At 36.3% G+C, this 17,122-nt stretch overlaps 1 protein-coding gene across 1 annotated transcript; it reads right to left on the bottom strand.

Moving 5' to 3' along the window:
• Nucleotides 1-3,113: 3,113 nt before the first annotated feature.
• LOC139686093 (glyoxylate reductase/hydroxypyruvate reductase-like) lies at nt 3,114-12,788 on the bottom strand. Its single transcript, XM_071583256.1, has 6 exons — nt 12,163-12,788; nt 11,941-12,071; nt 11,672-11,861; nt 6,133-6,464; nt 5,920-6,045; nt 3,114-5,845 (listed from the first exon to the last, which is right to left on the bottom strand). Exons 1-6 carry the CDS (start codon nt 12,336-12,338, stop codon nt 5,727-5,729), a joined length of 1,074 nt encoding a protein of 357 aa, XP_071439357.1. The 5' UTR covers nt 12,339-12,788; the 3' UTR covers nt 3,114-5,726.
• Nucleotides 12,789-17,122: the final 4,334 nt, after the last annotated feature.

Here is a 17,122-nt window from a genome sequence, read left to right as displayed (position 1 = left end):
AAAGCCAACGAGGGGTTGCCATAATATTAAATAGAGAGGTAGGAAGAAGTATAGTAAAAATAGAAAGAGCAATTGATAGAATATTACTGGTGGAGATGAAAACAGAACCAATGAACTTGGTCATTATTTAAGTATACATGCCACCGAGCAATCATAAGGAGGAAGAAGTCGATAGGATATACAATCAGTTAGTGGACAAAATCGCGTGAGTTCCTTCAGGGAATTATTTGTTAGTGATGGGGGATTAGAATGAGATAGTAGGCAAAAGAAGAGATTGGGGAACTACGGTTTAGGTACGAGGAATGGCCGCAGGGAGAAAGCAATTGAAATCTGCAGGAGACAGGGGTAAATCATCACCAACACTGGGTTTATAAACCACAAAAGGTGTAGGTATACATGGAAAATGCCAGGTGATCAGAAAGGTATTAGTTAGATTATATTATGTTTAGGCACAGGTTTAGGAACAGTGTGATCAATTCGCACAGCTTCCTTGGAGTGGATGCGGACTCCCATAATTTGGTTGTTAAGTTAAGTGTAGCTTCCGTTTCAAAAAGTTAAGGCAGGGGTGGCGGTTTAGGAAATGGAATCTAGAAGCATTGAATGGATTGACAAGGAAGGAGTATCAGCAGGCTGTAGAGAATATCATAATTGAGGTAAAGAGCTGAGTACTATCGAGGAAAAATGGGAATACATCAGAAAAGGGATGTGGAAAGCGGCAAATCAAACTATAGGAACTGTTAATGGGAAAAGGACAAGGAAGCCATGGATCACGGATGAGATGATTAGAAAGAAAGAGAAATGAGAAAAGAAAATGGCAGAATGTAAACAGAGCTAGGCAGAAGGAAGTACAAAGAGTTGAATAATAAATTGAGATGGGCAACAAATAAAGCAAAAGAAGCATGGTGGAAGATGCAGTGCGAGGATATGGAAAACTTGCAGAAGAAGGGTGCAATTGGTGCGGCATACAGCAAGGTTGAATCCCTTTCGGGAAGTAAGAAGGGAAGATCTGTGCTAACAGTTAGAGATTAGTCGGGTAGGGTAATATTTGTATCAGAAAATATCCAAGAGAAATGGAAGGAATATATCTAACAACTCATGAAGTTTTCTCGGGTCTTCCACCGTGTTGAGGACAATGCACGAGTCAAGAATCCAATTGTCGGCCAATTTGGAACCCCGGTCCCGGTGGAAGACCCAAGAAAACTTCATGAAGCTAATACGCCAGTAAAGCACTAGATCTTATTATGGAAGAACTGTATGGTAAAGAACTTAGGCCAAAAAGCTTAGACTTAGAATGAGATCATGAAGTAGAGGAAGATAGCTTAGGCCCAAGAATACTCAACATTGTGAAAGGAAGGGCACTTAGGGAAATGAAATTAAATAAGGCCGAGGGGGTAGACAACATTCTTACATAATATATAATATTACATAATATATATTCTAACATAGAACTGCTTGAAGGCTTAGGAAAATGTGGGAGGAAGAGTTTTTATGGACTGATTTGTTGCATCTATGAGGAAGGAATCTGGCTGGAAGACTTTGTGAGATCAGTGTTAGATTCTATTCCAAAAAAGATAAAGGCTACATTAAGTGAGGACTACAGAACAATAAGTTTGATATCCCATGCAGCTAAAGTAGTTCTCAGGATCATCAACAAAAGATCAAGAGTAATGCAAACGATTATTTAGGGGATGATAAGTTTGGATTTAGGAAGGGGAGAGTCATGCACGATGCCATTGCAGTAATGAGATCACTAATCGAGAGGAATATAGAATACAATCAGGATATATTAGCCTGTTTCATGAATTTCGAATAGGCATTTGATTTCAATTGGGAAAAACTGAAGAATATTCTGCAGAAAATCAAAGTAGATCAGAGCAATAGTAGGCTAATCCGTAACCTGTACATGTCTCAGGCCACTCAGGTGCAAATAAGGGAGGACGAGTCCAAATGGGTAGTGCTAGGAAGAGGAGTAAGGCAGGGTTGTCTATTATCACCTGTCCTGTTCAGCGTATGTTTGGAGGAAATGATTGAAAAGGCAAGAAACTGGAGGTAGCAATGAAAGTTGGCGGGGAATTCGTAAAATCAGTTAGGTTTGCTAATGACCAAGCTATACAGGTATTTTGTCAGTCAGCCAAGGGGTTGCAAGCATCACTGATTGAATTGGAAATTCAGTGCGATAGATACAGGATGAGAACCAATATAAATAAAACAAGGTTATGCAATTTTCCAGAAAGAAAAAGGCAAAGCTAAACATTGAAATGGGAGGGCAACAACTAGAGCAAGTAGGACAGTTTACATATCTAGGAAGTGTTTTGGACCAACATGGTCAAAGCAGCAGAGATGTAAGGAGAAGAATTGCACTAGGAAAAGAGGCTATAAGAAGGGGGAGGGAGTTGATGACAGGGACATTGAGTAAGGATGTTAAGAAAAGACTTGTCAAAATTTTGTTATGGAGCATAGTTATGTATGGCATGGAAACATGGTCACTGAAGGAGGAGGATAGACATAGATTAGAGGCTTTTGAAATATGGGTGTGGAGAAGGATGGAGAAGGTGAAATGGACCGAAAGGAAAACAAATGAGGAAGTACTAGGTATGGTGGGCAAGGGAGGGGTTTGCTGGGAGAAATTCTAAGGAGTAGTAGTAGTATTTAGGGGAGGCGACCGACAGCTGAGGTCATTTACACCATTGGGGATGGAAAGGAAAGAATGAAGGGTGGAGAGAAACCCAGTGTCAGCATTAGCCTGCTCTTAATGAAAGGCACCAAGGGGTCCGCAGCTTAATGTCCCATCCGACGGACAGCATACTCACTCAAAGTGCCCTCCACAAATCACCTCAAGTAGGGATTGAGATACCACTGAACAATATTCAGCACCACCAGGATTTGAACCTGGGCCCTCTGGGAGGGAAGTCAGTACGATAGCCACTGCACCATCTTGATCCCCGAAATTCTAAGGAGTCAGGACAAATAGATGAAGGGAAAATTGACTGGCAGTGGGATGTTGAAGACTGTAGTAGAGGGGAGAATGTTACGCAAACAAGGAAAGGGCAGGAACAGGATAGGAATGCTGGACGGGATGAAGGAAGTGCACAGCAATAATAATACTAATAATACATTTATTTGTCCGGAGATTTGTTGCATATTCATACATACACAAATATAGGATACATCAGATATAAATTTCACAATTTTAGAAGAGATACAATAAAATTAGAATATATATATATATACACACATACCAATACACTAGTATAATTACATATTAATTGGTTAAGCCGGAATTCGGAATTGACGCATAGCGACAATTCCAGGTATTCATTTACAGAATAGAACATATTATTTTTTAAAAGGTTAAACAGCTTTTTCTTGAAAACAGGTACTTTTGTTTCATATTTGATTTCATGGGGAAGTTTATTGAATAACCTTAAGCCCATTGCTTTGGGCCCATGAGCAGTATTGTGTGTCCTGACAAATGGTTGGTGCAGGTCATTGCAGGTCCTTGTATAGTGACTATGGTAATTGTGGTTGGACTTGTACTGGAAATATTACCCTTTGCATGTAAGATGACATTAAATATATATATGCAAGGTACTGGTAATAAACCAAGTCTTTTGAAGAGAGGTTTACATGGTGCATCGTAAGGAGCATTGCTCATAATACATATAATCCTCTTTTGGATTTTGAAGATTATGCCCACATGGGGAGAGGAACCCCAGAAGAGGATACTGAAAGTAACACGAGAATAAAATTCACCATAGTAAATGGATAGAAGGACCTCTAAATTTACAGAATAACTAATATTTCTAATAAGGAAGCATAGGGAGCTTAACTTGCTACATAATTTGAAAATGTGTTCCTCTCAAGATATGTTTCTATGCAGGATTACTCCCAGGAATTGGGTACTGGAATTTTGGGGAATGCTCACACCTTCTACATCTACTGAGATTGCAGATGAAACTTTCTTTTTATTAGTAAAATAAATCAGGCTGGACTTATTTATATTGGGTTTTAGAAAGTTATGAAGACACCATTCATTGAAAATCTGAGCTACTTCAGCTGCTCTTTCTGTCAAACTGTCTACTGAGGAGGCTGACACAATGATATTTGTATCATCAGCATACAGTATTGGGTTTATCCCCTTAATGAACTTAAGCTTGTCTGGGAGATCATTGATATAGATTAAAAATAAAATAGGACCAAGTACAGAACCCTGGGGAACACCCAGTGTTACTTCTCTACCAGGAGAAACAAATTTGGAGCCATTTCTTGAGAGCTCAACATACTGATTCCGTTCACTTAGATAAGATTCAATCCATTTGTAGGGCCTGCCTCTTATACCATAGCATTTCAGTTTATATCAGTAACTGATGATTGACGAAGTCAAAAGCTTTACTGAAATCGAAAAATAATCCTAAAGTTTCAGTTCTATTATCCAATCCTGAAAGTATTTGATTCACCATGTGATATGTGGCTGTTGTAGTGGACCTTTTTTTCCTAAATCCATGTTGAGATGTGGATAATAGGTTATATGTTTCAAGATATGACACAAGACGTTGATAAAAAACTATTTCAAGTATTTTCCCCAACTGGTTCAACAGGGATATTGGTCTATAAGAATTCATTGGCATTTTGCAACCTTTCCCTTTGTATATTGGCACAATTTTTGCTGATTTAAGAGGGCTTGGGAAAATTCCAGTTTTTAGGGATTCATTAATTAAGAACAGCAGCTGATCCTTAATAGCATTAAACGACCTTTTTATGACTATCCCTGGGATGTCATCTAATCCAGGACTAAATTTGTTAGGGAATTTATTGATTATGTTGGCAATGAAGAACTTGATGTAGAGTAGGTTGCTGGATTGTGTTTTTTTAGGAGTAATAACTCGGAGAATGCTGGGTTAACTAAGGCAGAAAACATGAGATATTTTGGTCAGAATTAAGGGAGCTAGAAAGTATCTGAAGATGAAAGGTTTATTTTAGCACACAGTGCTGCAGTGTTGAATTAAATTTTGGGTGGGACTTTGAAGTCTCTCGCTACATAAAAAACCTACCCTGACTGATAGACTGCTATCAATCAATTTATTTATGAAACCTGATATTCATCATTGCTGTAGCTTTCTTAACTTCCTTCATACACAGTAACATTTGGCAACCTCAATGATGCTCACATCTGGGATGGAAGGGAGAGCAGTTCCTCTTATCTCTGCCCACATAAGGCACTTTTCTATGTAAACAAACCAACTGATACAACTTAGAGACCAGCATCCTACAGCCAATTTATCGATCCTATTCTTGAGTGGATATTATGTTTAATAGCATGGTCCAAGAGGGCATTTAATGCAAAATAGCCCAACCTAGAGTATCCTAAAATATACATCACCTTAGGTATGCTATAGGTTAAGCCATATATATTCCAAAAATCTACACGAGGGAAAAATTAGCTTTTTCCAAAAAATTGCTTTGCATGTGACAACTAGTTTTTCCCAATTATTAGATGCCCACAACTTTGCTCTCAGTCAAGCATTGAATACCATCACTTTAGCTATTACATATAACTCATATATGTACCAGGACAATCACAAATTACAGACATAACTTATCATGTAAAATTAAACAAAATGTATATTCCCATATTTAATGAAAAATCAATGAATAACATTTCTACTTTAATAATCAAAAGTAAAACATATCTAGAATATTTAAAAAATACATTAAATATTAGTGATTTAGGTCAGTTCTGCAGGCATTGGTTTTCCCTCTAGGGCTGCTAGAATATTTTGAGCTGTCAGTAATGCCATATCTGTCCTTGTGCTTAGTGTAGCGCTTCCAATGTGAGGTAATATAACTAGAACATGAAAATTAAGTTAAAATTTATACATAATATTCATTGATAGCACAACATCAAATTTTATGCCTCACCACAGTTATCCAACTTCAAAAGTTCATGATTGGAGGGAAGTGGTTCTGGTGACATCACATCAAGTCCAGCTGCTGCTATTCTTTTGTCTCTCAAGGCTTTCACCAATGCATCTTGATCAACTAAATCTAAAATTCAGGATTGATCTTTAATAAGATGCCATATGAAGTCATCACCAAGTAATGGTATTAAACTAAAGAGAGAATTATTATTACCTCCTCGACTGGTGTTTATGAATATGGCACCACTTTTCATTTTTCCAAACGATTCATTTCCAAACATTTTAGTGGTTTCTTTTGTCAGAGAGCATGTTACAACCACAAAGTCACTTTGCATTAATAAATGATCCAGTGTAACATAATGGGCATTTATCTCCGTTTCATAGTCCTTCCTTGAGCGACTACAGTACAAAAACTGCTTTACTCCAAAAGGCTCTAGTCTCTTGGCAACAGCTTTGCCAATTCTCCCAAAACCGACAATGCCAACAGTAGAATCTTTCAAGCCTTGTCCACACATCCACATTGGACTCCATGATGCCCACATGCCACTGAAATGAATGGCAAGAACATAAAAGTGTGGAATTATAACCACTAACTAAAATAACTTGTGAAGCCATGTGCAATAACCTCATCTTCAACCACAACAGTTCCCACGAATATAATAGCTTTTGCTGAAAGGCAATAGTACAGGTAGATGCAAAATTAATTGGCTAACCTAAAAATGATTCTCTATATGCTGAGTTATTTCTACAACCAAACCTAATTGAGGAACAGAATAGTTTATATATGTAGCATTTTTGAAAAACAATTAAATCCAAAACCTACTGAGTTTTAAGTTAGTATTACTATGTAACCATTCTAACAAACAAGCCCAGCAATTATCAACAGTAAATGACTGTTCCAAAAGCTAAAGATTCAACGTCACCTAATAGGTTACTTCTCCATCACGTACATGTATCATTAAATGTAGAATTATTGTGCCACACGAAATACAAAAAGGAAGATAATCATATGTAAGTAAGTAAAGTAATTTCTATTGTAGTTGATGGGAGGGTGATCTCACAGGAACAAAATACCAAATTTTTGAGTTTCCACATCAATTATCAAATCTCTTGGAGTGAACACAGAAGTACTTTAACCAGTAAGTTAAGCTAAGCCTGCTTTTTAATAAGTTCGATTAGATCCACTGTTTCAATAGCTGTTCTCTGTGCACAGAACTATGGAGAATTTTATTCTCGCATAGCCTATAGTATCCTTTACTGGGGTTTATCATCTAAGGCCTTGGCTATTTTCAGGGTCCAAAGAAGAGCCATTCGGCTAATGAGTTTTGCAAAACACAATGCCCCTTGCCGTCCCCTGTTTAAAAAATTGGATGTATTTATATTTTTCATGTAGAAGTACATACAAAAAGAAATCAATCCGAGTATGTGAAAAATTGCGATATCCATAAATATTCTACAAGGCATAATGAGCAGCTGCATGTTTTATATATACATACAAAAAATGCAGGTGCTCGCCCAAATTTTAAGGGCCTTCACCTTTATAATAAACTTCCAGCTGAAATTAAGGCCCAAAAAAGTGTGACTTCATTTAAAGTCAATCTACTTAGGTTCTTAAAATTAAAAATGTTTTATTCAATTGCTGAATTTCTTGATAATGCCTGATATGTGTCTTGTATCCATGTATGTATTTTCTTACTTTCCCCTGATGTGTCATATATCAAGTGTAACAGTTGTAATAACTTGATCGCTAGGCAAATAAAATCTTTATAATTACTATGTTTTTTTATTATTACTATGTTTTTAAATAAAACTATATTCACTCACTGCACATTTTTGGGGATGGGGGCTCAAACAATTAGGAATAGAGGTAAAAAGTCAACACTGTGGCAGAATGCAATACTTAATAACAAGTAAAATCAAATTTTAATAAACACCTTCATAATAATTTCTTTAAATGATAACACATAGATATTGAAAAGTGCTCAATTCAGACAAGTATTTAAGAACTGAAGTTAATCAGAATTTTACGATACGGTCACATTAAGAATTGTACACCAACTTCTTGGTATAAACCAAAATTGGGGAAAACTTAGGTTACTTCAGTGGTAGTTTTTAATCATCTGATAGGTACTGATGAATACATAAAACCTGCACAGTAGGCTTACACAAACCTTCTTTAAACAGGAGGTTCTCCCACTCTAACCCCTTTTATCGGCTCCAATGTCCTCTCACTCCCACCAAGATAATTCTCTCATTGTTGACGATATGCTCTGGATTTCTGCTCTCTCAGTTCAACTTCCTTGATTTAATTATTTTCTTCAGAAATAATCTTCATTATCATACCTTTGTCAGTTTTGCACAATTGACTTTTGTATTTGTTCTGAATATCCTTTTGCAAAATATAATAGACAATTTTAAATACCTGACTGATAACTGACTTTTAAAAACAAATTTTACACCCTTAACTTTAGCAATTGTTTTGGGCATTCTTTTGGTTTTGACTGGGCTTTTTTTCCATTGATTCAGCAAATAATTATATTTGGCTTTTTTATCAATCTATTAATTATTTTAATGGTGTTCCGCAATGGTCAGCACAAAAACATCTTCATCTTTTCAAGGCAAGGCATGAAGAAGTAATGTTTGCGAAATAGTATATAGAGTAATTCATTACTTCAAGTTAAATTTTGATGAAGAGAATTCATTTAAAATTGAATATTAACATTTGTGTGCACCCCAATTTCAGCAGATGTAGTGGTTTTTGTCTGAGTTATAAGTAATGCAGCCAAATGAAACTTCCATGTTAAGTATGTTTCCATCCTAAAACTGCTTTAAATGGTAGATTAAAATATAATAATTAAGCTTAATCTAAAATGGCCCTGGGGCTTCTTAAGTTGGTCTTCCAACATAGGTGTTTCAGTAAACTGATGTCATTAAAAAGTATAAAAATAAGAACCTAATTCTTTCATTTTTCGTTGCATACATTTCTCATTCATGATGAATAGTTCTTGTAAACTTCAAATAATACTTTTTTCCTGATAATTTTAACACATGTTTTAATCTATAAGGCTTGTGACGATATTGCAGCTTCTGAACAAAAGTTACTCAGGAAAAAAAATAAATATGCATATGTATATATATATATATATATATATGCTTTCGTAGACGTAACACGGAAGTGCCGAATAGTACAATACACAGTAACACACAATATAGAAACACAAAAAAAGAGAACACTGACACGTATTTTCTTGATATTTCGACGGAAACAATCCGTCTTCCTCTGAAGATATAGAAGTAATTTACTTCTATATCTTCAGAGGAAGACGGATTGTTTCCCTCAAAATATCAAGAAAATATATATATATATATATATATATATATATATATATATATATATATATATATATATATATATATATATATGTGTGTGTGTGTGTGTGTGTGTGTGTATATATATATATATATATATATATATATATATATATATATATATATATATATATATATATATATATATATATACACATTCAAACACGAAATCCCGCCAAACGGCGAATAAATACTCATATATACAGAAACATATATAAGGAAAAGGGATAGGAACACGTATAAAGGACGAACACAATAGAGGTGGGGAAGGCGGAATCGAACGGATCACAAGAGTAAAAATATCTCCTCAACCGGGACTCGAACACCGGATCTTTCCACTTGCCGGGCGGATGCTCTTAACCACTTGAGCTATCGAGGATATGTAATTTACCCTGAGATCCGTGGGTCTTATATGTCGCCAAGCGCCCCGATTCTTTAGCCAAGAGATGGCGTCAGGGGGCTGTTTCACCCACCAAAGGAGAAATAGAGTAAATTGTAGTGGGGGGGTGTGAGGTTGTCTTTATCAGTCAGGCTAATGAATGTAGTGATATTCACTCTTGTGCACATCCAAAGCCAACCTTAAAGGTTAACTACCAAATAATAGCCATCATGAGGTTCTTTCCCTTAATTTGTGCATCCTGATGATCCATTGGGCTGTGCAACATCAGCTATTTGATGTCCAGAGGAAATCGACAACAGGGACGTTTGAGTACAGATACTAAGGAAATATTAGTGAATATTTTTATATGGAGTATGCTGGATGAGTTCTGTATTGTGTGGACACATGGTTGATTGATGAAGCAATATGATAATCAATATTTGAGGCTTTAGATATGCAAGTGTGAAGAAGGATGAAAAAAAATCATGAGGTTTCACAAGGCAGAGCCTGAAACCAACAAAGTAAGGCATTGTCTGTAACAGACACAATTAAAAATCTGTGCAAAAAATGCAAAACATGTAAATGAAAAGCTTATCTACTCATGGATATGGGGTTCAATTAAATGGTTGATGGAGTACACTACCCAGATTAATATTCACAGTCAGAAATTGACTAACACTTCATGGATTGATTTAATCATAATTCATATGTTTGCCTTCTCCTATGCCTGCAGAAGCAGCCACATCCTCAGTGATGCAAAACATGCCATTGCCTTGATCATGAAAAATTTGTTTCTTGCCTATAACCACAGATGGTTTGCCAAATCATTCAGTATCAATTATCCTAACAGAGACTGCAATTATAAATTCTGTTTTCCTGGACTTAGTCATAAAACTGCTCAATTGTCTTGATATAAGTTTAAAATATTAAAATAAACAGGTAGGTTAACAATATTGGTCTAATATGATAACCATAAGTGATTAAATTACATACATCTGCAGGAACATACTTTTATACTTTGTCATTAAATTGTTATTATATTATATATCACCTACCTTAAGGTTTTGCTTCAAACTACTAGTTTTAGAATAGTAATACAACTATGGAAGTTATCAAAGTTCGCAGAATATATCATGTGGTACTAAAAATTTAAAGTACACAGAAAACATGCCTAAATTATGTTTTGAAGTGTACTTTCATCTGCGCTGACAAGTAATTGGAGCATGATATGCGCTAGTCTGCACTTCAAAAACTAGCATAGCTTTATAATTACCCAGAGATTTACAGTTTTGAAGGGAAAACTGACACACCCAAATGGTGACAAGAAACTTGATACATCAAGTAGGCCCATTCCCCATCAAAAGGGCTCTGGTGCTCTTAACATATTACATATTTTGGGGTGGTTGAAAGATAGTAACAGCCTGGCAACAACAAAGGTATTAAGCTATGAGATGGCATGGGGTCCAAGTACAAGAGGAAAGTAGGTACTGTTCCCTTCGTGTTCTGAAATGGCATCAAAGTAGGTCTCACAATGTGGCTAAAAATAAAATACCATTGGGATTCGAACCTAGTCTCTTGGTATGGGATGATAGAATCCTACCCACCTCATCAATCTGAGCATCGAAAACAACAGTGCTTATAATTATTTTACTTGCAATGAGGGTGCTTATAAAAATATTCACTCTCACTCCACACGTACATGATGAAAATGAATGGCAATTTTCTGTTTAGAGACACTCTAGTATCAATAGAGTTAGCAACGAGGAAATGCCTCAGACAGTTTCAATTTATGCACTTTTAAGGATGACTCCGTTCAAAGTTACTGTCGCGGCATGTCTTGGAAATTCAATATAGACAACTTAAATGCCATACTTGGGTGAATATCGCATTGTTAATTTTCAAATAAATATCTGAATGCATGCTAAAACAAAGAAGAAATTAGAATGTTTTCAAAGTTCATAATCGTTACCAGTCCTTCACTATTTAGAAGCATTTTGCATCTTACTTGAGTATTGCTCGATTTGCCTCAAAGAATCTTCGAGAAGTCGCCAAAATTAGGCCCACCGTAAGATCAGCCACAGAATCCGTAAGCACATCTGGCGTGTAGCCTAATCGTATTCCCTGTGATCTTAATTCTGTCGTGTCAATATGATCATATCCAACTGACATAGTTCCAACAACTCGGAGAGTTGGCCCTGAAAAGGACGGCATTATTTTTCCATAATAAACCAAATGAATGCTCAAAAAAGTGTTGTCATCAAAGAGTATACTAACCAGCCCTCTCAATTAGCTCTTTATCAATCCGATCCGTGAGGGTGCAAAATATTGCATTCTTCCCCTTAACATTTTCTAACAGCACTTCACGTGGGACAGGCATAGGTTCAAGCCACATTGAAACTTCAGACCTACATTTTCCAAATAAAATGCCATTATTAGCCGTCCACTAAGGGCTTCCAGTAGTTACACTACGGACGTTTGAATTCCAGCAGAACTCACCGTTCTTTGAGTAAATTAATAGCTTCCAGTGGGATATCAGGTCTTGTAACGAACACTTTAGGCTTGGACATTGTGAATTTCGTACGAAAGCCAATTGCAAATAATGACGCCCCTCTAAAGCCGTTGAAGATTCGAGTAGGCAACTGAAGAAAAATGTTCTTGCCTAGCATTTCCATCGTTATATTAGAAATATTGCACAATTCCAGAATAACATGACAAAATATTATTATCCGCTAACGAGTTTATCAGATCTTTCGGCTGCTCAAAAAATTCTTAGAATAAAATTTGGCCGAATCGTTCCTGCATGAAAGGGCGAGATATAAAATTGTGATTGTATTTATGACATCTATTAAATGAGCGTGTCAGGCTAAATAAGCGCATTTCAACACTATCTCAAGTCATTCCCAGCCAATAATACCTCGAACCTTCGTTAACCAAATTTCATATACCATGATAAATCTGCAATTGACAGTGAACCTTTGAACCAAGGGGAACGCTTCCCTTTTTTCATAAATTGGTCAACAAGCTAGGAAAATTACATGAATTTGTCCCACGCCAAATTTAATCTACAACAAAATATACATATTTTTTTAAAATTTTGAGAATGATGTCATCAATTCTCAACCCAACTTATTCCCTACCTTCCAATGAAAGATAGCGGAATCTGGGCCCCGTTGCCACACTCAGTTTCAAGCGAGCAGGTTTAAACATTGTTACTTGACAATTGACTGTGGCGTAAGCGGATAAGCGGACCTTGGGCATGATCAAACGATTTCAGTATACCTATTCGTCGAATCTGCAGATATTGTAATATATTCATTGTAAATATATACCCGTTGTTTTAGCTTATATATACCTTCTCTTTATTATTATTATCGATCTACCAGTTAATGTGTTCTAGATAGACAAGCGGTACAGCGACAATTTCCTTGCTGTTCCACCGAACTGAACGTCCTACACTACAATAAGCTTCTATTCAACACGGTTTTATACAGCGTTTCTCCAACCGTCCAACACCCCTTTTACTCTAGCATAACACCAACTCAATCACAGTCTTCAACATGCCATTGCCATTAAAACGTTCTGCATTCATATTTCCTGTCTCTTCTTGAATCCTCCCAACAATCCTCTCTCCTCCTCCACCATACCCAACACAACGTCATTGGTTTGCCTTCCTGTCCACCACACCTTTTTCATCCTTCACCACTGAAAACAGTCTTAGCGTAAAAAATTGTGTTGAAATTTTCCAAGTTTTCCAATTCCTCAATATTCGATTTCAGAAGGTTGAGCCTTGCCATTGAGTAAATTCTGTATTTTTAACAACCCTGCAGCCGCCGTAATCAATTTGCCAAAATTAGTTCTATACATCGTCTTCTCCTGATATACGATGCCTGCGACTGGCGCACCAAATTTATGTTTATGATCTTGAGTAAAAGTATTGTTCTGAATCAGCGATAGTAGTAAACTGATTGCAAAGGATTCCCTAGGGATGTAATATTTGAATAGTGAAGGAAAGATGGAAAAAAGATAGTACCTCTGACAAAATGCCCTCAAAATAATGCCAACACCTTCGAGTATTTAGAAAATCAGTGGTTTGAATATAATTTCATAAGGTTTCCCAAAGTTATTCACCAAATCATTCTTTCTTATTCTACACTTTAAGGACAACTCCCAATCATCATTAAGGGAATAGCAACAGGATTTAGGGCAGAGATTGTACCAAGAAGGTTCCCATAAGCCACTCATGCTTGTATCATGTCCAAACTTCCTTTATATGATCACATATGTTCAATACAGATTATTAATTTAATAAAATACCCATACTCTTCAAAGTATTTTAAATCATAATTTTAGAGCCACTTCAGAGTGAATCCTTCACTTCACTGTTTCCTAGAACCATAAGTGAATTCTTTTGGGATACCTTGGATAGAGTAAGGGGCAACACTTTCACACCTTGTAAGTGTGGTCCCTATAGATTCAATCACAATCCCAAATGATTATATAAATCGTAATCCTCCAGATCTCTGATTTTCATTGATTAAATAAAAAATGCAAGATAATGTGGAAATAAGTGTCAGGATAAAAAGTTGGCCAAGGGAGATTTGTTGTAAATTATTAATCTATCACTTATTGACTAAGAGATTCCTTGACCCTATCATGTTGGCAGTATGTCTTTGTAATTATATTCTGACCTACTAGTGTAGAGTGGGACTTGAATTATCCCAACATTTTTTTTACCTATGTAACATCTCACAATTGATTACTGTCATTATATGCATGTCTATCACTGAGAAATCAAATTTCGCACCCTTGGTTATTCTGTAATTGTGCAATTCATTCACATTGCAGTTTTTGATGAACCAGGTAGCTTTTCTATTTTGTTTTTGAATCTTTCATTTCTAGGATAAATCTGTAACAGTACTCATGCATGCAGTATACTGGAAATTTTTGCAATCATGTGTGTACATATTTAGGCTAATTGGCATTGATATAAAGAGGTAATCGAGGGAATAAGCAGGGTGGGTTTCCCCAAGTCCCCATATCCCTGGGGTTTCCCCAACCCCATATCGCTGAGAACTGTGGACTTACAGAATTAATTAGGGGGGGAAGGTATCATGTCTTCGCCTACTCATAGTGAACGGGATGATTGTAATGCTTTAAACCTCGCCATTTTATATGAAAGCTAATGAGCACCACATTATGCTACAAAATGGAAAATAATACATGTATATGAGTATAAGCGTATATTAGATCATCAAATTTATGCCTTTCAGATGTCACAGCATCATTAATAAATTTTCATTAAAAAATAAGTTATTTCAATTTTTTTTAGTCAACAAGGCAATCAAGATTAAGTCTGAATTCGTAATCACTTGAATTGGATCCCTTGCTTCACCTCTACCTGTACACAAAATAGAGTGGGGGTGGAGTAATTGCTTCTAGTTTTAAAACCCTCTTAAAAATGTCAGGTCTTAAGCCCATTGAGGGGGCAGCCAGTGAGACAGACTTGATGTATATGGTTAATGACTGGATTAATTTGACGTTGATTACATAACAGAATATAGAGAGATGAACTTGAGAATGTGAAATATTACAGGCTCAGCCTTCCTAATTAAACACTATAAATGCTTAGCGTTGTATGCTGTTGAGGGCCTAGCCACACTGGTTACTGCTAGAACACCGAAGGTAATCAATAAAGGGCTGGGATAAGGGTTGAATAGGTGACCTCCATACCTTTAAAGTGGTGCTCTTGTCCTTTCGTCTGCATGTTGCAGACAGGATAGACATCAGTTGGCACACTGAACTACGAGTTTCAAGTGCCCTAGTCTTCCGTCAGAGGACACCAACACTAACAATCAATGTTGTTGAGGAGATAGTCTAAATAACACGAACAATGTTTGCCCCAGAGACTTTTCCAAAATCCCCTGATCTTCCACACCTAAATAAAATTCCTTACTTTTCCATATAGGTGGCATCCCTGTTACAGCTTTCCAATCTATGCGTAAATAATACTATTTAATAAGATGTGGTCAAAATTGAAGGGTAAATTCTCCCTTTGGTATGAACAACCCATTTCTATTACGATTTATTCTATTTGCCCACTCATTTAAATGCAAGAGGCAAATTGGTATTTGCTTCATCTCTTAGTACCAATTACAAAATCATTACCCCACAAAGAATTGAAAGCATGGGCATTTACTCTATGTTATTTTCCTTCTTTCTACATTTCAACTTCTTTATCTCCTTCTCTTTGGTGTATTCCCAATAAATTATACTCAATGCCACAGATGCTAGCAGCCATCAATTGGGTAATGTAGAAGTATTACTGATGCAGTTAAATTCAATTATCCCCCACTAGAGGTACTAGCAACTATTGGGTTATAAAAACTTGGGATTGCCACTATAGTTCCCATTCCTTTTTCTAAATTTTCCTGACCAAAATACCATCCTTCTCCCTGAATTTTCAGAGTATTATTACATATTTCCATATCAATCATCCCTCATCGTTATGCAGGCCACTGGTATATCCTAAGTGATTCCTGCTAAATAGTTTTTGCCAAAGGCTGTATCAAACATGGTATTTGGCAAACATACATTGATCTAGTAAGCAAATGGAAAATGTTTTTCATTGAGAATTCTCATGGCTCATTTCAAACTCCATTCTTTTTAAAAATATGCCATTTAATTCCCAAGTGGCCAACCATAAAATAAATTTTCAGGATTTTCATATCAATGCTAAGCCTACGAGGCCAGGAATTTAAAAATAAAGTCATACACTAAGATTTCTTAACTGACTAATAAGTCTCCTAATGTTTGCATACTGACATTTAAAATGTTGAATGCTAGCAACATTATAGAACATTATCAGGAAAGTCTTACTTGAATACCTATATAAATGTCATGATGATGGGACAATTTATTTGAAATTGGTATCCATTACTACCAACCACAGTTATCCACCTGGAGTTTGGTAGCTGATGGTGAAGCTTTACTGAAATTCACACATCAGAGTAAGGGGCCAGTTCCTTTCCCTATGCCGCATTTGGGTACCCAGGAAGATATGATACCCAAACAATCACACAGCTGAGGTTGAGGGTGCACAGAAGCAACCCCAGGAATTGAACCTGGGCCCTCCAATAGGTGGTCCAATGCTTTACCCACTGGGCTACCAAGTCACTATTATTACACAGCTCATTAACTTGAAATTGGTTCTCAAGTAGTAGAAATGAAAAAATATTCCTTCGGCCAAAATGACTAGGAATATTTTTGTTGTACCTGTAGTGAAACATAATTCATACTTCAATTTTCTTTCTTACAGCCAAACACTGCATACATCTCATGCCAATGAATATTTTCAAGCTATTAGACACTTGTTTTATCAGTGTTTACTTTCCTTGCTATGGTAAAATATTCAGGTGAGCATATGTACATACCGCTTCAATTGGCATTTATCAATAAA

The sequence above is a fragment of the Hetaerina americana genome, unplaced genomic scaffold (genome assembly GCF_022747635.1).
Source record: "Hetaerina americana unplaced genomic scaffold, ioHetAmer1.1.p SCAF_13, whole genome shotgun sequence".
Taxonomy (NCBI): Eukaryota; Metazoa; Arthropoda; class Insecta; order Odonata; family Calopterygidae; genus Hetaerina; species Hetaerina americana.
The sequence above is the reverse complement of the archived record's forward strand: the minus strand, read 5'-3'. Positions and strand labels throughout refer to the sequence as shown.

Coding starts and splice junctions, on each gene's coding strand:
- LOC139686093 (XM_071583256.1), bottom strand. CDS start 12,338: ATGGAAATGCTAGGCAAGAACATTTTTCTTCAGTTGCCTACTCGAATC. Junction 6,046..6,132: donor CATAAACACCAGTCGAGGAG/GTAATAATAATT, acceptor CCTGAATTTTAG/ATTTAGTTGATCAAGATGCA. Junction 5,846..5,919: donor TTTGAAGTTGGATAACTGTG/GTGAGGCATAAA, acceptor TTCATGTTCTAG/TTATATTACCTCACATTGGA.